The 24,145-nt window shown below is 42.8% G+C and overlaps 1 pseudogene and 3 gene segments (V, D, J or C); 3 read left to right on the forward strand and 1 right to left on the reverse strand.

Moving 5' to 3' along the window:
- The first annotated feature begins 3,679 nt into the window (after nt 1-3,679).
- On the forward strand, nt 3,680-4,265 carry LOC118095737 (immunoglobulin heavy variable 3-20-like). The segment is given in 2 exon segments: nt 3,680-3,762; nt 3,850-4,265. Coding segments are annotated over 2 exon segments (462 nt in total).
- Nucleotides 4,266-6,572: 2,307 nt separating this feature from the next.
- On the forward strand, nt 6,573-7,118 carry LOC132593006 (Ig heavy chain V region 3-like). The segment is given in 2 exon segments: nt 6,573-6,653; nt 6,742-7,118. Coding segments are annotated over 2 exon segments (423 nt in total).
- Nucleotides 7,119-9,647: 2,529 nt separating this feature from the next.
- Nucleotides 9,648-10,186, forward strand: LOC118095738 (immunoglobulin heavy variable 4-61-like). The segment is given in 2 exon segments: nt 9,648-9,727; nt 9,813-10,186. Coding segments are annotated over 2 exon segments (420 nt in total).
- A 5,877-nt stretch (nt 10,187-16,063) lies between these two features.
- Nucleotides 16,064-23,772, reverse strand: LOC118077517 (vomeronasal type-2 receptor 26-like; annotated as a pseudogene).
- Nucleotides 23,773-24,145: the final 373 nt, after the last annotated feature.

The following is a 24,145-nucleotide window of genomic DNA, read 5'->3' on the forward strand; positions in this document are numbered from 1 at the left end:
CTTAAAATTCCTCTTCTCCCGGTTGCCACAGCAGAGCTCAATTTTTTCACAAGCTGCACCTGAAATTATAATTGCATCACACCAAAAGTATCTCTATAGGTGCATGGGGAAGGGAGGCTGAAATAATAATAATAATAATAATAATAATAATAATAATAATAATAATAAGCCAGTCTCTTGACCGATCCACCACAACCAGCAATTTCAAAGTATAAGAGAAAGAAAAATCCATCCCCAGTACATTAATCTCTTCAAAACCTTCCTCCAATAGAAACATCTTTGATTGAATTTTACATTCCATTTATGCCCCTCCATTAGAAATCCACTCTGTGTGCATTTGTTTTTGTGTGTTTGTGTGTGTGCAGGGGACAAAGAAGAAGTGAGCAACAAACCCTGGTCCCCCAAACTGCTTTTATCTGCCTCAGGTGCCTCACGGGGGAGGTCTCATGTAAATGCCACCAGGAAGTTGGGAGTAGTTTCCAATGAAAAACCCTGAATATAAAATCTTCACTAGTTTCCCAGCCCAGAGTCTCCTCTTTCCTGCATCTTTAGGACATTAATTCCTCAAAATTATGGCGCTCTTGATGCTCTTGTTTTCCTTGGTGGCTTTTTCTAAAGGTAAGGGAAGTTCTACAATATTAATTTACTTCATTTGATGATTGGATGACGTCCAATAATTCATTGCCATCTTTTCTCTTTCCAAGGCGTCTTCTCAGATATTCAGCTTGTATCATCTGGGCCAGGAATAGTGAGACCAGGAGAGAATCTCAACCTGCTTTGTAAAGTCACAGGTTTCTCCATCTCTACTCAGCACTATTGGTGGCATTGGATCCGTCAATCTTCTGGGAAAGGTCTGGAATGGATTGCACATATATATCTCTATAATGGAGAGAGAATATATGCCCCTTCCCTGAAGAACCGAGCAACCATTTCTTCAGATGCCTCCAAGAACGAGTTCTCCCTCCAGCTGAACTCCCTGACAGCTGCAGACTCCACTGTGTATTTCTGTGCCCGAGAAGACACAGTGACACAAAGCCTATTGGCGCCATGTTCAAAAAGTAGAAGTTCTGCTTCTATAAACATATTTGCTGTGAAAGTTTTGACAGAGCAATTCTACACAGATGATGCAGAACAACATACAAACAGCATGCCTCTTCAATCTATAACTTAATGCAGAAATTATTATAATTATACTGATGAAAACCTACAGAAGTGAAACACAATGTAAATAGACCAATGTGGATCAGTACAACACTGTACAAAATGACTTTGCTGCAGCTTTTTTTTCCTACCACCTGAAATCAATATCCAGATTTGCAAATATATGATTATTTGTTTTTTTTATTTTTATAAAATTCTGAATTGGCCACTGTGTCTTTCTTGATCATCCCACCATCCCATGGCATGGGCTGAAACCACCTCTGCAGCACATAGGACCTGGGAAACCCGGGTTCAAATCCCTACTCGTCCATGAAGCTCACTAGATGACCTTGGGTCAGTCACAGCCTTTCAGCCTAACCTACCTTACTGGGGTGTTGTAGGGAAAATATGAGGAGGGGGATATTATGTATAGCAGCTTGAATTCAATGGAAAAACTGGGATAAAATGCTGGAAATAAATATAATGAATTCCATGGGAATGGTGTTTATGTGCATGCATAACACTTATTCCCTATCACCTACCTCTCCATTGTGATGAGCAAAAGAATCAGATATGGAAAACATATGGTTAGGCAGCTCTGTTCAGCAATGGTGTGTTCTGTGGTATGTTAAAAGCAGTAATTAACTGAAAGAATAATAATTTCAAAAATCAAGATCTAATACTTGAAATGTGTTTTAGGTGCAACTACATGTTCGATGCTGTTTTGCTCTTCCCCATGTCACTAGATGGTATACCCACAAATCTATGCCAAATGTCATTTTGCAAATTAAACATCTTGCCAGAAACCAAGACTCCTGGAATTATATTCCACTTCTTCCTGTTCCCCACAAGGGGGCAGTGATGTTGTCAAGAACAGAAAATGCCAATGGAGGGAGGGGTGGTCCAGGCAGACAATATTCAACTCTCCTCTATTGATACCTTTATTTAGCTTGTTTATTGCCAAGAATAAAAAAAGGACTGCTTGCCAATGCTTGATTACGCTTAACTGATGCAAGTGAAGTTCCTTATTCATGTAGGCATTTGTATTTGCCAAGTCACACATTAGATTCATATTAATTTGCCAAGTCCCACAAGAATTGCCCTGCACTGAGAAAAGCAGATGTTTTCACCTGCCCACTATTCTGTCCCTTAAAAGGATATATAATGTGAAGGTCCCTGTGTTTCTCTTTTATAGTGAGAAGTAAATATAAATTCCCCAGGGTAACAACAGGTCAAATTGTGCATTAATAAATAAGCATACTATTCATTACAAAGACATGTAGCCATAAGCCACCAAAGTGCTGTGCTGGGTTTTTTTTAGGTTAGGGGGCATGCAAATTTTCAGAAACTGCTTCCTCCGTAAGTCTGTTAGGCGCTAACCCTGCCCCAGTTACAAAACCCTGAATTCCTGGGATCACTTTTTGCTAAACCATCTCAAATAATTCAAGAGGGGAAATGATAGTTTTGCTTCAACTTATCTTCCTTTCAACAGCATTTGGAGGTAAATCCATCTTTTCAGTTAAAGAAAACTGTTTCATTTTGAGGCCTTATCCATGGTCTCACTGATAAACGCCCCCACTCCCGGCAAACTGCTCTTTAGTGCTCCATTGGAGCAAACAGCCATCTGTGGTTCCTCCAAATTGAAATTTCTTCTTATCTATCATTAAAGAGGGGGTTTTCCCTTGGAAAGGAGTGAAACCGCTCAGACTTGTGTTGTCTAGACACAACACTAGTAGAAGTGTGGACAAGCATCTTAAAATGCCTTATTTCCAGGTGCCCAATCGGAAGTTCAGATGGTTGAGTCTGGAGGGGACATCAAAAGACCTGGGGATTCCCTCCGCCTCTCCTTTCAAACGTCTGGGTTCAGCTTCAGGAGCTACAACATGTAATGGGTGAGACAGGCTACTGGAAAGGGCCTGGAATGGGTAGCATGGATAGCTACAGATTCAGTGACAAGTTACTTGGATGCGGTGAAAGGGCACTTCACCATCTCCAGCGACAATTCAAACAAATGCAAATGAACTTGAAGCTGAGGACATGGCAGTGTATTACGGTGTTAGCGACACAGTGGTGGGAAGTGAATCTGAAGTCAAGCAAGAACCCTTTCTTGCTTACAGATGAACTCTGAGTAGGTTCAGTTGCAAGAAAGAAAATGAAATTATTTAGATAATTATGGCAATAGTTGGATCCCTCTATTTCCATTCTCACAAAGAAAGCTCCGTACATGTGAATGAAATATACCTTTAAGACACATACTTCAAACCCATCCCCCCCATTACTTATCTATCTGATGGTTTCCATCTTTGAAATCATGGAGCCTGTGTGTATGAGGGGATTCATAAGCCCATCAAGGTTAAGAGCTGTGCAAATTGTGAAATGGCAAAGAAGCAGATTTTTGCCAGGTCACCATATGCTTCCAGTCGGACATTGCAAAATGTCTCCGTTGGTGCTTTTATCCTCCTGGTTATGTAAATTTCAGAGAGAGCTTCCTCTTTAAAGCAGTCAAACACTCTCCTTACTGCTGCATATTAGGGACCACATTTTAGTCAACTCTCTCAAAGCACCAGGAAGGAAAAATGATAGCTTTGCTTCAGCTTGTTTTCTTTTCAGCAACTTTTGGAGGTAAATTTCTCATACCAGTTATCAAAGGTTGGTACATTCTGGGTGTTGTTAACATACAGCAACTTCTTAAAATGCCTTTCTTTCTAGGTGTCCAATCAGAAGTCCAGCTGGTGGAGTCTGGAGGAGATGTGAAAAGGCCTGGAGAGTCCCTTCACCTCTCCTGCCAAGTCTCTGGGTTCAACTTTGGGGATTATGGCATGGACTGGGTGAGACAGGGTCCTGGGAAGGGCTTGGAATGGGTGGCCTACATAAACTACAATTCAGGTACAATTCACTACTTGGATAAAGTGAAGGGAAGATTCACCATCTCCAGGGACAATTCCAACAGCCTCCTCTATCTGCAAATGAACAGCCTTAAACCCGAGGACACGGCTGTGTATTACTGTGCAAGAGACACAGTGAGAGGAAGTGAATCTGAAACCAGACAAAAACCCTCCTTTAATCAAAACAGAAGAGTTGCCTTCCCTCCAACATTCCACATGAAAGCAGGGACATTCTATTAGCTGCCAGAGAACAAAGAAACCTGTTAAGACAGTTTAGACCAATAGTCTGTCACCTCCGTTTCCCAGGTCCCCATTCACACAGAGACAGCCTGGTAGTCATGCAGCTGCACACCTGGGGCTCTCCTTAGGCAAACTATAATCAATTATTAGTGTAATTATTATGAATTTGTCAGTTCCTTTATCTCGCACACAGCAATCCAATGAGACTTACAACCAAAGAGACAAAGTACCCCTCATAGATACTTTAAAACCAAGAGGAAAGAGAAATACATTTAAAACACCTCGTCCCCTTCTAGGAGACCACAAATAGTTAAAGGGCAAAGGACTGGTTATAGAGGAAAGTTTTTGCCTGTTTCCTACAGATGTATAATGATGGTTCTAGGCGAGTCTCACTGAGGAGAGCATTCCACAAACAGGGAGCCATTGCAGAAAAGGCTCCTTCTCATTTTGCCATCCTCCAGACATCGTGTGGAGGAATAACATGAAAAAACGGCCTCAAATGATGATCTCATGGTCCTGATCAGATCTACAAATATTTATTTTTTTAATGTAAGTCAGTTCTCTTCTTCATTTACACCAAGGGCCATCAAACATTCTGCAATGGGCACTACACACAAGCACCACAACAAGCTACACACCATAGCTCTTCTATTGACTACTGTGAATAACTTCTTTGAAATTTCCATTGGGGAGAGAGGATACTGTGAGAAGTGTGCTCTCCCTTTCTGGTGGACACCATTGAGGGCTGGCATTCCCCTGAGTGCCACAATCTGACTTGGGATTCCCAGGCAGCACAGGAAGGCTCTCGGCCAAACTTGCTGCCTGAGTAATTTTCCTGTCCACTTGCCTAATCAGCGAATCAGGAGCAAGCGTGGGCGGCCAAGTTAAAGCTTGTTCCTCTGATAGATAATACAGGCCCGTGGCTCGTTCTGCGGCCACTTTTTGTTGTATCCCCACCCACCTACTTTCCATATTGCTATTGCATGTGGTTCTGTTCCACCTTGCTGTGTCATAGCCGATCACCGTATTGGGGGCCAGGTTGAAATTTCCCAACTCAGCCCAGTGGTTTTCCCCATCCTCATTGCAAATGTCACAACTTTGACAGTTTAGGGATTGCATAGGCGAAATCTTGTTCTGAGGGCAGGTTGTAGCCTCTGCCTTTGAAATGGAGTATCCCATTAAAGGGATCTAGGGGAGATGCTTCTGTCCAGACGCCCAGGCATGGGTGAGGGGCCACAGCACTCCCCTAGGTGCAATCCAGTGGGGAGTTACCCCTTGAGGTAGGTCAGGGACCCCCTCCTTCCTTGCTGTCCCCAAAACACAAGTTCTTTTTGCAGGAAGGGATGGGGTATATAAAATACCTATGCCAAACTTTTGTTGTCAATAAAGTTGTGGCCTGATTTCACCCAAGTATTGGTTGTTGTGTTTCTTATTCTTGGTATTGGGGAGGACCAAAAAGGATGCCTTGACATGCAAATAGGCAATGTTTATGAACATGCATATATAAGAATTCATGAGCTCCATGTTAGTGACACCTCCCCACCCCATGTAAACACAGCTTTGATATTTCTCATTTGCATAATGCGAATACAGGATTCCCCATGCTTTGCGAAGAGCAAGGACAAGGAACTATGAGAAGGTTTTGTCATGTGCTCTACTGTTCTAAATTAAGACAGGATTCTTATACATATGCTTCTCTTGTATCTTTTTAGTTAAAGCGTTTAGGAGAGAGCGTTCCACAGCCATTTCATTTCTTTGCTGAGCTGTAATCTACAGTGTTATATCATATTTAGCCTAATTTTTCTTCCACTTCATTTGACCATACCATTGCAGCCCAATTCCTCTCTACGGTTATGCAAAGAAATTGTTCCCCACCTTCGAGAGTGCAAACGCTGGGCATGCTGAAAGTGATGGAGTTTCTGAAAACCCGTGTTGCTTTTTTATCCTGAGAGTTCTACATAAAACCATCCCTGTAAAGACCTGTACAAACTGTGCAGCAGCAAAGAATGAGATTTCTGATAAAGTGCAGACATGACTCTAGTCCAGGCATCCCCAAACTTCAGCCCTCCAGATGTTTGGGACTACAATTCCCATCATCCCTGACCACTGGTCCTCTTAGCTAGGGATCATGGGAGTTGTAGGCCAAAAAATCTGGAGGGCCGCAGTTTGGGGATGCCTGCTCTAGTCCTTCACTGCCCAAAGTCTCTCTTGGTGCTTTTATACTGATGTGTATGTAAATCTTCAGAGAGAGCTTCCTCTTTAAAGCAGCCAGACAGCCTCCCTCCCTCAGCATATCTGGGACCACTTCTTGCTTAACTCTCACAAAGAATCAGACAAGGAAAATGCTAGTTTTCCTTCAACTGGTTTTCTTTTCAGCAGCTTTGGGAGGTAAATTCATTCTTCCAGTTGAAGAAAGCTGGTACATTCTGGGTGTTAATAACATGGATCCGGTCTCTCAATATGCCTTTCTTTCCAGGTGTCCAATCTGAGGTCCAGCTGGTGGAGTCTGGGGGAGATGTGAAAAGGCCTGGGGAGTCCCTCCGCCTCTCCTGCCAAGCCTCTGGCTTCAACTTTGGGAGTGCTTACATGATCTGGGTGAGACAGGCTCCTGGGAAAGGCCTGGAATGGGTGGCCTACATATATCCTCAATCTAATCACATTTACTACTTGGATAAAGTGAAGGGAAGATTCACTGTCTCCAGGGACAATTCCAACAGCCTCCTCTATCTGCAAATGAACAGCCTTAAACCTGAGGACACGGCTGTGTATTACTGTGCAAGAGACACAGTGAGAGGAAGTGAATCTGAAGCCAAGCAAAAACCCACCTTTGCCCACAGATGCTCTCTGAGTTGATTCAGCTGGAAGAGACTCATCTATTGCTGAGTGTGGAAACGCTGTGTCTGGAGGCGTTTGTAAGGACAGGGAAGCTATAATTTATGGCCTCCTTCAATGAAGTTTTGGAAGCAAGAAGGGAGAGAAGCACAGTTCATTGGACTTGATATATGTATAATAGTTGTGATCCTGCACGTAAAGAGTCGTTTTCAAAGTCTTGTGTGTGGAGTCTACTTCATTACTAGGGAACCACTAGGGTTAAACCGCTGCATCGCTCTGCATGGGTCCGAAGAAAAAAAAGCTAAAGGGGAGCAGTCACAGTGTGAAGAACAGAAACGCCATCGGCAATGACTCGAAAGGCAATGAGTTTCCTCACGGCTGTCTAATGGCAAATGCTGTTGAGGAGAAAAAGCTAATGGGGAGCACAAAATTAATTGAATGAATCACCAAATGAAGGTCAAATCTTGTTTGGGGAATAGCTACAATACAAATAATTTGGAGTCCTTGGAGAGTTGAGAAAATCAAATGAAAAGATTCCAAGAGCTCTGGCCAGGTAAAGGAATAATTTTTAGAAAGTTTTAAGTTGAGAATAATAAGACAAATGCCAGTAGCAATCCAGTTTTTAGAAATGCAGGACAAGGCCCAGTTTCGGTTTATTCTTCATCAGCTCTAGTTTCATAGTTTCAAGGTCAAAGCGTACCATTCATGTTTTTCTAAGAGTTGATACTTTCTAAAAATTATTCCTTTACCTGGCCAGAGCTCTTGGAATCTTTTCATTTGATTTTGGGAATAGCTACAGGCTTGACACTACTGCTCTCTGCCCTACTTCACTGGAAGGAAAACCCATTAATCTCTACCAAATGTAGAGATGCACATTAAGCTTCTTGTCACAAAAGCAGACCTCCCCCCTCTCTTGTTTCTCACAAGGGGGCAGTCATGGTGCAAAGATGAGAAAATGCCCCATCTGTCATGACTGAAATAAATGCTGCTCGAAGTGCAGTTGGTGATTTCATCTGTGAAGGCAATAACTTTCTCAGATGTTTCCTGGCCAAACAACTTTCTATGAGGCCCCTGAGACTTTGACTCCCTGAGGAACTTTCAAGCAATTATTTTTCTGCTCTCAGCCCAGGGGCAACAGTTTATGGGGAAGGAATCCATGGCACAATCTTATTCTCTACAAATATGGATGCCCTGTAGATTGAGGGCATGTGTAAACAAAATATTTGTAGTACAGCAGACCTTCCAACTGTCCCACTTTGAGCAGAAAATCCCAGATCTAAAGAAACCGTCCTGGCTTCTGTTTAAATGTCCCACTTCCTCAGCCACTGCCACAGTGAGGCCAAAGTCTCCTCCACAGCCGCTGTGACAAGTCATGACTGCTGACGAACTTAACATTTTAACTATTTATTTGTGCTTTTACATGGTATTTTAATTTTGTGAAATGTCCCGAGATTTTATACTGAAGAGTGATATATAACTGTAATAAAATAATATTAATATTAATAATCATCATCATTATCTCTCCCCCAACTTCACAATGGCTACCCCTAGGATGAAAGGTGTGGGTCTCCCAAAACATTTGGATGAGTTTCCCCACCCCTGTCCAATGGCAAATGCTGGTGAGGAGGACTCCTTCTTAATTCACCCAGACGACCTCAGCGCTCCTGCGACATCCTTAGCAACAGCCCTTATGTGCTTACGACGTCTTATCAGTCAAACCTTCCCAAAGCAAAAGGGAGAGGGGTGGGTGGAATTGGCTCAACTTTCTTTCCTTTGCCTATGAAGGTAAATTGCCACCTTTCTAATGGAGAGAACTATTCTAACTATTTATGCAAAGGAAACTCTCCAATATCTCCCTCCTTGCAGAGGAAGATTTTTTTTTAAAAAAAAGACTCCTGTTGTGATTTCATGAGGGGAGAAAAATTTATAATGGTGTTCCATTTGGGAGTGTGGTGGGAATTCAAGGGGTGGGAGGAAGGGTGGACTGGGCTGTGAATATAAAGACGGAACCGATATCTTACATTTTCTTTTATTTAATTAAAATTCCTCTTCTCAAGGTTGCCACCGCAGAGCTCCATCCCAGTCCAATTTTTTCTCAAGCTGCACCTGAAATTATAATTGTATCATACCAGCAGCATCTCTCTAGGTGCATGGGGAAGTGAGGCTGAAATAATAATAATAATAATAATAATAATAATAATAATAAGCCAGCAGTTTTAAAGTATAAGAGAAAGAAAAATCCATCCCCAGTACATTAATCTCTTCCAAACCTTCCTCCAATATAAATGCCTTTGATTGAATTTTACATTCCATTTATGCCCCTCCATTAGAACTCCACTCTGTGTGCATTTTTCTTTTTGTGTTTGTGTGTGTGCAGGGGACAAAGAGGAAGCGAGCAACAAACCCTGGTCCCCCAAATGGCTTTTATCTACCTCAGGTGCCTCACTGGGGAGGTCTCATGTAAATGCCACCAGGAAGTTGGGAGTGGTTTCCAATGAAAAGCCCTGAATATAAAATCTTCACTCGTTTCCCAGCCCAGAGTCTCCTCTTTCCTGCATCTTTAGGACATTAATTCCTCAATATTATGGCGCTCTTGCTGCTCTTGTTTTCCTTTTTGGCTTTATCTAAAGGTAAGGGAAGTTCTACAATAATAATTTACTTCATGGGCCATTAGATGACGTCCAATCATTCATTGCCATATTTTCTATTTCCAAGGGGTCTTCTCAGACATTCAGCTTGTATCATCTGGACCAGGAATAGCGAGACCAGGAGAGAATCTCAACCTGCTTTGTAAAGTCACAGGTTTCTCCATCTCTACTCAGTACTATGTGTGGCACTGGATCCGTCAAGCTCCTGGGAAAGGTCTGGAATGGATTGCATGGATACATCCCTATGATGGAGTCACAATATATGCCCCTTCTCTGAAGAACCGAGCAAGCATTTCTTCAGATGCCTCAAAGAATGAGTTCTCCCTCCAGCTGAACTCCCTGACAGCTGCAGACTCCGCTGTGTATTTCTGTGCCCGAGAAGACACAGTGAGACAAAGCCTATTGGGCCCTGTTCAAAAAGTAGAAGTCCTGCTTCTATAAACACATACACTGTGAAAGTTTTGACAGAGCAATTCTACATTCCACAGATGATGCAGAACAACATCCAAACTGCCTGCCTCTTCAATCTGTAACTTAATGCAGAAATGATTATACTGGTGGAAAAACCTACAGAAGTGACACTAAATGGACCTAAACCAATGTGGATCAGTACAACACTGTACAAAATGACTTTGCTGCATCATAGTTGGAAAACATATGATTGGGAAGGCCTGTTCAACAATGGTGTGTTCTGTGGTATGTTAACTGGTGAATTAACTGAAATACTGTAATTAAAACTTTAAAACATCAAGATCTGATACTTGAAATGTGTTTTTGGTGCAAGTACATGTTCAGTGCTATTTTCTCTTCCCAATGTCATTAAAGCACAGCCACAAACCTTTGTCAAATGTCATTTTGCTAATTAATCATCTAGTCCAGGCATTCCCAAACTGCAGCCCTCCAGATGTTTGGCCTACAACTCCCACGATCCCTAGCTAACAGGACGAAGATGGGAATTGTAGCCCAAAACATCTGGAGGGCCGAAGTTTGGGGGTGCCTGATCTAGTCAGAAACCAAGATCCACATTCCACCTCTTCCTGTTCCCCACAAGGGGGCAGTCATGGTGTGAAGAACAGAAAATGCCATCAGCAGTGACTGTAATGCCAATGAGTTTCCCCATCCCTGTGCAAAGTCAAATGCTGGCGTGGACTCCTTCTTAATTCACCCAGGCAACCTCCGTGGTCCTGCTACTTCCTTAGCCACACCCCTTCTGTGCTTACAACTTCTGGTCAGTCAAACCTCACCAAGCCAAAGGGGGAGGGGTGGGTGGAATTGGCTCAACTTTGTCTCTTTTTTATTTTTGCTTAATGGTTAATCTAAACTTTCCCTTCTCCTGCTTCACTTGAACGTACCATTCCGGCACAATTCCTCCCCGCAAGAATGTCAAGAAATTGTTCACTAGGAGTAGATGGCATGCTCAATTGGTCCCTGTTTTCAAATGTTTGTGTATTCATTTTATCCTTAGAAAGATATATATTTTCACCCTTATTCAGAAGCACTGAAGTTGTACGTTAATGAGGAAGCAGACTTTTATATAGACTAGATATGCCTACAGTCAGAGACCGCCTGAAGTCTCTGTTGCTGCTTTTCTCCTGCTGGGTATGCAAATTTTCAGAGAGAGACACCTATTTAAGACAGTCAGACGCCCTCCTGGCACTATGGACATTGAATACCTGAGCCCACTTTTCGCTCAGCTCTCTAGCATTAGATAAGGAAGATGATAGTTTTGCTACAACTTGTTTTATTTTCTGCAGCTTTTGGAGGTAAGTTCATCCGTTCTCAAATCAAGACTCTTGGGACACTCTGAGTGTTAATAACATGCAGCAGTTATGCTAAAATGCCTTTCTTTTTAGGTGCCCAATCTGGAGTTCTGCTGGTTGAGTCTGGAGGGGATGTCAAGAGGCCTGGGGAGTCCCTCCACCTTTCCTGTCAAGCCTCTGGGTTCACCTTCAGCAGCTACTACATGTCATGGGTGAAGCAGGCTCCTGGAAAGGGTCTGGAATGGGTGGGAGACATAAATACAGATGCATCTGCCAAACGCTACTCAGATCAAGTCAAGGGAAGGTTCACCATCTCCAGGGACAATTCCAATAGCCTCACCTATCTGCAAATGAACAACCTGAAGCCTGGCGACACGGCTGTGTATTACTGTGCTAGAGACACAGTGAGAGGAAGTGAATCTGAAGCCAGGCAAAAACCTCCCTTTGCTCACAGATGTTCTCTGCAAGCTGCAAGAGACTGGAGAAAAGTGTTCAGATAACTGGAACAAAAAGTCTGACCACTACATTTCCAGCTTTCCCATTCACACAGCGAAAGCTACACTACCATAGACCGACATATTTGAGGTATTTTTTTCTGTGCGAGCTAAAACGATCACACCAAGGTCAGGAGCAATTTCGCTTTCCATGGTGCTGCTCTTCCTCCACCATGGACCCGAGAAGGGAAGGGTGTTCCATATAGGAAACACTAAACTTTCATCTCTCTCTGCCTGTTGGCAAGCTTCCAAATCCCCGTTTTTCACATACATTTCTATAGAACACTCATTACAGCACCCAACTCTGCAGACAAATTGCATGTACGGGAAATAATCCTCAGCCATGTAAGGAATAGTACTGCACTTTTCTTCCCACCATTCCCTTGTTTCAGGTAGGCGAAACCAAAGGTAAGCTCTGAGTCAGCTCATGTCTCACAAGAGGACAGGCATGGTCTGAAGAACACAAGATGACACCACCCTTGACTGATACAAAATGGTTCTCCAAATACCATTGGTTGAGATCAAGCCGGCTCCTGCGCTGTACTACTTTCCCTGCATTTTATGAACGGTCCAAATATACCTATATACTAGACAAGATTATATGGAATTGTAGTTCCCTGCAAATTTATTGATATATCTTCTCTCTCCAACATCCTGTTCCACTGTCCTGCAATCATACTGAGACATAGAAAAAGAGGAAACTGATTCTGAACAAATGTTTTATGGTTCAGATGTTGCTGAGGAAATGCACTCAAAAGTGTGGGATAATAATCAGTTAATGGTGAGATGCACTGTGTAACTAAGGGACGCGGGTGGCACTGTGGGTTAAACCACAGAGCTTAGGGCTTGCCGATCAGAAGGTCAAATCCCCGCAACGGGGTGAGCTACCGTTGCTTGGTCCCTGCTCCTGCCAACCTAGCAGTTGGAAAGCATGTCAAAGTGCAAGTAGATAAATAGGTACCGCTATACCGGGAAGGTAAACGGCATTTCCGTGTGCTGCCCTGGTTCGCCAAAAGTGGCTTTGTCATGCTGGCCACATGACCTGGAAGCTGTACGCCGGCTCCCTCACCCAATAACGCGAGATGAGTGCCGCAACCCCAGAGTCTGTCACGACTGGACCTAATGGTCAGGGGTCCCTTTACCTTTATTGTATAACTTGATGTATAAGCTTCCTCTCATATGTCATACCCTTTCAATTCCCCAGAGTTGCCATGTGTTATTAATACCTCCCCCTTCATAAGCTGATTTATTCATGCAAATTATTAAGCACTCCCACTTCCTACTTACATCCTTAAAACATTTCACCTCACAGAGACTTCCTGGCACGACACACAAAGTCCCTCAGAGATCCATCCCATATTGCCACTATGCCATCCTTCTGGCAAATAATCATAGCATTGGTTCTCTCCTCCCCATGTGTGTGGAGTTTTATATTTTGATTCTTGCTCATTTTAGCTTCAGGTTCGATTTGATAATTGCCTTACCAATTTCTGCTTTTTCTCCCCTCAACCAGGTGTGCTCTCACAGGTGGTTCTGACCCAGTTGTTGGATCCTGTTTTGAAAAAACCTGGGGAATCCCATAGACTGAGCTGTGCCACCACTGGTTTTGATATTAACAGCTACTATATGGCCTGGATCAGACAGAAACCTGGCAAAGGATTGGAATGGCTCCTTAGGTATTATGATAGTCGTTCTGGGAGCAGTGATTATTCCCCTGTAATCCAAGGGCGATTTACAGCCTCTAAGGGTGGCTACAATTTCTATCTGCAAATGAACAGCCTGAAAACAGAAGACACAGCCGTTTATTACTGTGCAAGAGACACAGTGAGAGACATCCCAGGAGACCCAAGACAAAAACCCTTCACTGCATTAACTTTAGCACAGATTTCCTGGAGGGGACAGAAGAGAACCACAAACCAGAAACCAGGGCTAGTTAGTGAAGCCAAGGGAGCCACATAGTTGCCTAAGGTAGAGGCAAATTATAGCAGTAGGGATCCAAGGGAGGGAGGCCCCACTGGTGGCAATAGGTTTCGAACGCAGAACCCTGAGGTACCCTGGAGACAAGTCCAATTTGGACACTGGGGGTTTACTCCCGTTTGTATAGAAGCACAGGGAGAGCCTCTGTTGTTAAAGCAGTGAGGGGTGGGAAACGGGGACTCTCTCACAGCGATCATCTCACGTTATTGGCTGTGTACAGCTTCCAGGTCATGTGGCCAGAATGACAAAGCCATTTCTGGCGAACCAGAGCAGCACACAGCAACGCTGTTTACCTTCCCGCTGTAGCGGTACCTATGTATCTACTTGCAATTTGACGTGCTTTCGAACTGCTAGGTTGGCAGGAGTTGGGACCGAGCAACGAGAGCTCACCCCGTTGCAGGGATTTGAACCACCAACCTTCTGATCAGCAAGTCCTAGGCTCTGTGGTTTAACCCACAGCACCACCCGTGTCCCATTCTTGATTTAAAGGTAAAGGTAAAGGGACCCCTGACCATTAGGTCCAGTCGTGACCGACTCTGGGGTTGCGCGCTCATCCCGCATTATTGGCCGAGGGAGCCAGCGTATAGCTTCCAGGTCATGTGGCCAGCATGACAAAGCCGCTTCTCGCAAACCAGAGCAGCACATGGAAACGTCGTTTACCTTCCCGCTGTAGCAGTTCCTATTTATCTACTTGCATTTTGACGTGCTTTCGAACTGCTAGGTTGGCAGGAGCTGGGACCAAGCAACGGGAGCTCACCCCATCACAGGGATTCGAACCGCCGACCTTCTGATCAGCAAGTCCTAGGCTCAATGGTTTAACCACAGTGCCACCTGGGTCCCTGACTGTTAATCCTGGACCTGCTACTGTTCAAACAACAATAAGGGCACTAAGTTGATACAGGATGATTGAGGTCTTCTGCGCACGCACACGCGGCGAAAATACTTCTGGGTTTGCGCAGTTTGTAACCTGAATTGTTCACAACCCGAGGTGGTCGTAACCCGAGGTACGACTGTATATAGTGAGAGGGTGGGGAGGGGTATTACTCAGAAGGGTGGTGGGAATGGGTGATTGGCTGATAGGTGTGGTAAACCTGTTGAATTGCAACTTATTACCAAACTTAAAAACCATGGAGAGACCTGGTCTGAATAGAGACATTGGGTTCATATCTCATTCCAGTCTATTTTCAGTTGCTTTCCAGTCTATTTCTGAAATTCTTTTGTAATAAGACAGCTACTTTGAGATCTTGTATAGAATGTCCTGGGAGTTTGAAGTGTTCTCCTACTGGTTTCTCTGTCTTGTGATTCCTGGTGTCAGATTTATGTCCATTTATCCTTTGGCGTAGGGTTTGGCCTGTTTCTTTCAGGGTGTATTTTTTATATTTGCCAAAATGTATCTTGATATACCTACTGGATGAGACATAGGCATAACTGGTGGTTGAAGACTTTCTTTCCTCTTCTCTTCTCCTGCCCGCCTCAGCGATATATTACAGCTCCTATAGCCTACATATAGAAGGGGTGTTTAAAATTAGAGTTGTCATAGTGTCCTCTTCAAAATACACCATACCTACGTATGGCCAAAATCATTTACACATGTTTGTAGAAGACATACTAATCAACAAATCATGCTTGCTAATACATGTATTGAAAATATCATGAATAAAATAGACAGTAAATAAGAACCAGGAACCAGAATCGAGGATAAACAGGAACTATAGCAATTTAATAATAATAATAATAATAATAATAATAATAATAATAATCAGAGTGTAGCGATGAACAACTGAGAGCTATCTGTGAAACCTATTTGACAGGAATCCAGGCCGCAGCCAATGCAAATTAAGAAATTACTGCTGCTACTATTATTTTAATTATTCAATGTATACACTACCCTTTATCCAAAGATCCCATCCATTGCGCAAAAGTCAGCTGCTGAAAATACATAATGTTTATTTTCTTGGGTGCTTTATGAGGCAAGCCCTTCACCTATTCATAAAAAATATAAAAAAATAATAAAAATCAATACTTTAGGAATCCTTGTACCTTACCAACACAGTCATAGATTAGACAAAAACAACAAGGCAGATTCTTTAGAACTTTCTCCTAATTAGTTGTTCTCTCTTGTTCTGTTGGGGCCTAAACACAATGATGTAGCATTTAGGGGCGAAGATGCAGCCCAGTAACCCAGCACTGGAGGCTAAGATGGAGAAGATCTCCACAGCCACCATGTGTTTCCCTCTTGTGCTCAGGTAGGTTGGAACAAAGGACAACCACACACTGCAAAAGACCAACATGCTGAATGTAATGAACTTGGCTTCATTAAAACTATCTGGTAACTTGCGGGCTAGGAATGCCACAGTGAAGCTGGAAATGGCCAAGAAGCCCGTGTAACCCAAGACACAGTAAAACATGGCGACTGACCCTTCATTACATTGCACAATGATTTCTCCTGTTACTGAATGCATGTCTAAATCAGGGAACGGGGGAGAGGTTGCCAACCACAAGGTACAAATACTTGCTTGAATAAGTGAGGAGGAAAGGACAACAGAATGTCCCTGTCTTTTCCCCATCCACTTCCTCATGCTGGATCCTGGCTTTGTGGCCATGAAAGCTATCACTACAGTGATGGTTTTGGCCAATACACAAGAAACAGCCACTGAGAAGATGATGCCAAACACTGTTTGTCTGAGAAGGCAGGTCACTTTTCCAGGTTTGCCGAGGAAAAACAATGAAGAGACGAAGCAGAGCAGGAGGGAGATGAGGAGGGTATAGGTGAGGCCTCAGTTGTTGGCTTTGACAATGGGTGTATCCCTGTGCTTAATGAAAATTGCTAGCACCAAGACTGCAATAATGGAAAGAGAAACAGCAGCAAAGGCTAAAGTGATTCCTAAAGGTTCTTCATAAGAAAGAAAGCTTATAACTTTAGGCATACATTCATCTTTGTCCTTAGTTGGAAATTTCTCTTCTGGGCATGTGAAACAGTCAGTCATATCTAAAAGAAAGTAAATTTATCATTCAGTATTAATTATCTGTTACATATGGACAGTTCTCCACTCTACCTCTCATACATCAGTTATAACTCATATAACTTTTGGTTGAAGGTTCCAGCCATATCTAAAAATTGGAAATTTCTCATTTCAGTATCTTTTACCTATGTAGGGCAAGAATTAATAAGAATAATAAAATGTTCCAACGCTACTCTCTGGACTCAATCCTGAAGATAAGAACGGCGCCACTGTAATAAAGTGCCCATAATTCCCACTCCCCAGAGAGCTGATGCAGGAGGATACCGTGGTTGATGGTCTCAAAAGCAGATGAAAGATCAAGAAACAAGAGTAAGGTCACATTCCCCTTCCCTGCTCTCAGCAGAGGTGATCCATCAGGGCAAACTGTTAGGATTCATTCCCCGTCTGCAGTCATAGGGTTATTGTGTATCATATGACTGTATGTGTTTTCATTCCCACAGAGTGGAAGTGACGTAGACAGGATGTTTACGTGGGACTGTTGTTCCTTTGTTCTTTCTCTTTACTGGCTGTGATGCCAGAGAGAGGGAGCCATGATGTAGAGCTCCCAGTTTGTGTATATGTAAATAAAGCAGTTTAGCCTTATTTACTGACTTCTGTGTTGTTCATCACGTTTGTGAGAGCAATCGCATATCTGGCCTGTGGGACCAGTCTGACAACTGGCCCCCAGACGGCCGAATTACTGACACAAACAAGGCTCAGTTCCATTACCAAGCCTGAACCCAGAATGGAATGGCTATAGATAAGCTGTGTCCACCAACAATGCATGCAACTGCAGCAGCATAGCCCTCCACTACATTCCCTAGAAAGGGGGTATTTGAAAATGGTCAATAGTTGTTCTAATCCAAAATGCCCAAAGCTGGCTTCTTTTGGAGTGATTTGAATGCTGCAGGGAGAAGCCCCTCATGCTGTGAAGCATTAACCACAATCTGCACCCATCCCATCAGCTAGATTTAGTAAGGCAGGAGGGACCTGGGTCTAGAGGGCTCATAAAGATGGGTGCATTGCCACCAGAACCTTGTCCACATCAGCTGATTGCATAACATGAAACTGGTCTCACAAAAACATTCCCAGTTGTGTCACTGAGTATATCAACCAGGGCAGCAACAAGTGCACAATGAAGATCACTTTGAAGTCAAGTGACTTTATCCTCAAAATGCATAGCTAGTTGGTCACAATGGGTCTTCAAATGCCCCAGAGGTCCCTCTCCTTTACTGGGAGTCAGTAATCTCTAGATCCTCCAATATAACTTCACTGTTTGGCCATAGTGTGTTTCCCTCCTGGTCTGTTAGACCAAAGACCATTTTTGACAGACCCATGGTTGTCATAGAGGACATGAAGTCTCAAGACGGCTTGACAGCAGTCTCCACATGGATGTTGAAGTCAACCAATATTATCATTTTAGGGTCCTCCAACAATACCACTGGACAGCAGAGGAGGGGTGCGGTAAACAAATGAGCACACCTCTGGATGAGCCTCTCAAGTTAAACATGTTCTGTCATGGATTGATTCATGTTCTGTTATGTAACATGGAACCAAGGGTTTGTTGGCTTTGGAAAGAATAGGGAGATACATTCCCTTCTACCTTCTGCATAAACTGATGTTGATGTAGCTAATCGATTGATATATAAATTTCCTCTTGTGAATAAAAATCTGATTTAACTTTTTCAGTTTGCCTTCTGTAGTGGAAACATTGGGGTACTACATGACCTACCCATCTTATTGGAAATCTTCCCTTCTGGACATGGAATACAATCATAGCAGCAAAATTTATTTTCCCCCCCCTTCATTTTCTTCTGGTTGCCAGGATAGCAGTAGTCGTTACACAAAGAAATGGGCATCACCTATCCATAACCATGAAAGGCATTAGAAAGGGGAATTCAGTTAGATAGACAGAGATATACACCTGTTGTTTATCTTGGCTGATACCTCAGATCTTTTAAGCACCTAGCAGTACTTAACTGGGCAGGCAAGTGAACACCAATAGTTGAGCCAGCAGAGAACTCACAAAGACTGAGCCACAAAGGTATTTGAATATGATGAGTTAGTCACTATTGTTTCAATTTCCTTATGTGCGTACAGAAGAGATGGCAAAGACGATGAGCTAATATGAAACCCATACTATTATATATATGTTTGTGTAGTTCATATATATCTAGTTCTCTCTCTCTCTCTCTCTCTCTCTCTCTCTCTCTCTCTCTCTCTCTCTCTCTCTCTCCCTCCCTCCCTCCCTCCCTCCCTCCCTCCCTCTCTCTCTCTCTTCCTCTTCCTCTCTCTCTCTCTCTCTCTCTCTCTCTCTCTCTCTCTCTCTCTCTCTCACACACACACACACACACACACACACAGAGAGAGAGAGAGAGAGAGAGAGAGTGGTACTTTGCTTTACGAACTTAATCCATTCCGGAAGTCTGTTCTTAAACCAAAATTAGTGTTAAACCAAGGCGTGCTTTCCCTAATGAGGCCTCCTGCTACCGGTGCTCTTCCACTGTTGGGAGTCCATTCTTAGACCAAGGTAAAGTTCTCAAACCAAGATACAATTTCTGGTTTTGCGGAGTTTGTAAACCAAATCATTCTTAAACCAGATTGTTCTTAAACGAAGGTACCACTATATCTGTGTGTGACACAAACACACACACACACGAATGAACTATAAAGGGTATAAACCCTTATGATAGTTGCTACATTGTATTTGGATGTGAATATACTATTACCAATCACAGCTATACTAAAATCTAAGCTTTCCCCACCTAAGTAGACTAATCACCAGAGAAAAACAAATCAAAAGAAAAGAAAGAAAGAAAGTGAAAATGAACCAAGAAATCCCTTCTCCAAGTAATGTTTGTGCTGGTGTAAAGTTATCTCTGTGACTAGAGCTATTTCAAAAATTTCAGACATAGTTGTCACATCAATCTTTGTCCAAAAACATAAAGTGTTCTATCAGCATTATTATTCTCATGACATGATTGGCCAGAATACTGCCTGGAAAAGCAGCAAGGCAATCCTAGGCTATAAGGGGACATTGACTGCAACTCCTTCCAGCTCATCCGCACCACATCCCATACCTGGTTGAAACCATTGTGCCAAACAATTATATCTTCATGAATTATGAGTTCTTCTCCTTCCAGAACATCTGGGTCAATCCAACCAATTTTCACTCTCTGGGAAGAGTTGTTTGGAAATATGACCATATTTATGATGTCAAAGCCGCCTCCCATTTCCCATTTGTCATTAAAGGAAATGGTTTCCCCAGCTGAGTTGTTAAATGAAATCTTGTGAAGAAAGTGATGGAGCTAAGAGAGAAGGAATAAATAAAAGAATTCGGCATGTAAATAAATTGGAGAGTTCGTCTTATGTCAGATAGTGACTTCTAAAGTTGTTGGACTACAATTCTCATCAAGCATTCATCATGACTAAATGTCAGGGATTATGGGAATTCATCCTGCTTTGCATATTCAAACTCCAGTGACTTAAACAACAACAACAGCCTATCAAATACATTCAACCAATACCGTGTCCAACTCCATATCATCAGTAGTTAATGCAGGAGAAAGCTGAATATAGCTTCACCTTGTACGAATTTGGTTACTGAAATAAAAATACTTCTTTGTAGGGACATTACCTGCCAAGGCTGAACATCTTGAAGTTCAATACTGAAACCTTTCCCACTGGCTCTCTGTTTGGACCAGGAAGAGCCCATAACATACAAAGCATATGCTACAGCATAAACACCATTATAGATACTATAGCTGTGTCCTGCCATGAGCAGTTCAAAGTGTGGCCCAGAAAGACTCTCCAGCCTCTCCTCCCCAGTACATATTTCATCAACATCCATTGTGGCATTGGGGTTAGGAAGTACACAGTCAAAGGCTTGCTCCCAAAAGTCCTTCAGAAAACCGTCTGTTTGGGGCCCATAAGGTTTTATGGTCTGAATAAATTCCCTAAAGCCTGCAATCTCTTTGGAGTGGATTGTAAAGGAAATGGCACCTTGGAACATCTGAAGCCCCCAGCCTTTTTGAATGCCAGTTAGTATGAAATCTATCTGGGTTGTCGTAATCCACACCTTTCTGAGTGATGTGTTCTCCTTGTTTCCAGTGTCTCGTATAAATATGATAGTCCTCAGCCATGATATAGTCAATGATTCTCCATATATGATAAAGGTAGTCACTTTGTTATTTGTGTATTGTACATAAACTTTTGTGGCTATATTACCAAGTTCCTCCAAGCTATCCCAGTGGCTTATTTGTGGTATTCTTTCTGTGAATGCTGAACAGATCGCATACTGGGAAAATAATGGCTCCAGCGTCTGCAAGAAATGTTCGCCACTGCTATTATCAACTGAAAGAAGCCCAACCCATGTCCATTTGAAATGTTTGAGTAACCGGATAATCCCCATATACTGCTGGGTTTCATTTGGGACGAGGCGAAAAAAGGATGGCCCTTGAGTGATATGATTCTCTTGTGGGGCAAATGAGCCATATGTGAGCTGAAAGAAAATGGACAGATACTGCACGGAAAAGTTAGGATTGACTATGTTCCTGATTATACAGCTTTTATATCTTGAAACAGTCTGGAAACCTAGAGTTACAGATAACACTTGAAGTAGAATTTCTCAAGGATATAGAATCTGTTGTTTACAGATTTATTTATTTATTTGATTTATAGGTTGCTTTGTTACGAAGGTAACTCAAAATGTGTTCCATTATATAAACAAACACGTTCATTAAAACCACCATAATAGAAAAAACAAAGATAAATATAAATATAAAAGGCAACATTGGTGGTGGTGGTAGTGGGGGGGGGGTTCAAAAAAGAAGAAGAAAGGAGGATTAAAACATCCCACCCACTCACAAAAGCCAAACATAATTAAGAGCCAAAGGCCTTGCATGAATAAATGTTAGATAATAATTGAAGAATGAATGCAATGCAATGGGTTTGTTTGGAAGGATCCCCCCCCCTTTTGGGTCAACCCCTACTTTTGTCAACTCTCTCCTTTTGAACTACAAAATAAAGCTTAGCATAAGAAGGAAGAGCCTAAATCACTCTCTCACACAACCTCAAATATACAGAGAAAATTCCTACCTGCGGAACCTTATAAGGTAAAGGGTAAAGGGACCCCTAACCATTAGGTCCAGTCGTGTCCGACTCTGGGGTTGCGCGCTCATCTCGCATTATTGGCCGAGGGAGCCGGCGTATAGCTTCCAGGTCATGTGGCCAGCATGACAAAGCCGCTTCTGGCAAACCAGAGCAGCACATGGAAACGCCGTTTACCTTCCCGCTGTAGCGGTTCCTATTTATCTACTTGCATTTTGACGTGCTTTCGAACTGCTAGGTTGGCAGGAGCTGGGACCAAGCAACGGTAGCTCACCCCGTCACAGGGATTCGAACCGCCGACCTTCTGATCAGCAAGCCCTAGGCTCAGTGGTTTAACCACAGCGCCACCTGGGTCCTGCGGAACCTTATAGGAACCTATAATATCTGCCATAAGGTTAGAGGTATCAGAGCCAAGTCCGCCAATGATAGCCATGAGGTTTTTCTGTCTGTCACACTGGTAGTTGAGGACAAATCTATGTGATTTGAAGAGCACATCCAAAGTGGTACGATAAGTCATCCTTGCATCATAGTAGCTATCATAGATATGGAATCCAAGTGTGACATTGGGTAGGAACTTAGGGTTCTTGTTGATTTCGTTCACAGCAAATGCCAAGATAAGGATGTGCTGGTAGAATTTTGTCACCATTCTGCATATAGAGGTAGATTATGTTAATCCTTTTGTATATTGAGGATGATTACTGCTGTCAAATCACAATATTATTAATCTCTAACTATTGTAAAATATTGAATTTTGTGTTTGTTTTGCCAAATGCAAGATGGTTCTTTTAAAATTAGATTCAGAATAAATACAAACACAAGTGGGTGAGAAGATTACAGAATGTATTCCCCACAGCAAGCAATATATACATTACCATGCAAGCACTTCAATCTGCCACTGAGAAGCCCTGAAGTGAGCCCCAGGTAGCCTTCGATGTACAGCTCTGCGGTCAACAGCCTGTGCACAAACTTCTGACTGGAATGCCCCAAAACTAGATGTTTTATAGATAATGTGCCCTGTTATAGCAAGTACAGGCTACATCAAAGACAAGAAGGCAAGCCATAAATCAAAGACTTTTACCGACTAGTGTCATTTGCCAACAGACCTCACGTCAAAAGACTTTCTACAAGGGATTGAGAAAGTAATAAAACATAGCCAGATCCTTGAAGAGATAACCAGAGACAGGAAGAGCTGACTATGTCAGATCACTAATCTCAAAATCACAATAATCTTCCACATTATCCATACACTGTGAGAGTGACATGGATTGTAACAAAAACTTTTTGGTTCCATCAGGAAGGCAGCTGCAAGAACTGCGGGGAGGGGACATTGTCCAACTTTCTGTAGCTTCGTCTTTGATTATATTTGGTTATATTTTGTATTAGACTGACTTATATGGGTTGGCAACACCTTCACTTTTTGGGGAGGGGTTGGGCATTCGGTCACTCTTAGAGATTTGTACGTGTGTGACCAGCTTCAGAACATGCAGAACAGAAGAAGCAATTCCTTACTCTGGGACATCAAACAGGTTCTGAGAAGGATGCTCCTCGAAGGACAATTCATGAGGATGGTAAACGATCTGAGAAACAATTCCACCAATGAAAAGAGCTCCTGGCTGCAACCACTTGTGTGGAACAGTGTGGGGGTCATATGCAGCACACTCCAGAGTATCTACTTGGAACACCATAGCTGTCAGCAAAGGTAGGAGCATCAGAAGGCAAAGCATCCGATCAGCGAAGCTTCCCTCTAGATTGGGGCTCTGCTCTGTTCATCAGCAGACACTGCTAATTCTCGCAATACCTCTCTTAAGAGAAAGAAATCAGTCATGCCTTTGAGATACAAACACATGCCCTGACTACTAGTAGATATTTTCAAAAGCCTTTGGGACTTGGGGCAGGTGAACGGATAATAAGGGTTTCCATGATCCCAGTGGTCCATAATTGGTGCTTTAGCATTTGGCTCCTGAGTGACATTCCTCCCCTCATCCACCCCATAGTCAATATGTTGGTTCCTTTTCCAGGTCTGCTAATAAGAAGTATCCACTATTCCTTGTGGCTCAA

Source organism: Zootoca vivipara, chromosome 13 (assembly GCF_963506605.1).
Source record: "Zootoca vivipara chromosome 13, rZooViv1.1, whole genome shotgun sequence".
NCBI classification, from domain to species: Eukaryota; Metazoa; Chordata; class Lepidosauria; order Squamata; family Lacertidae; genus Zootoca; species Zootoca vivipara.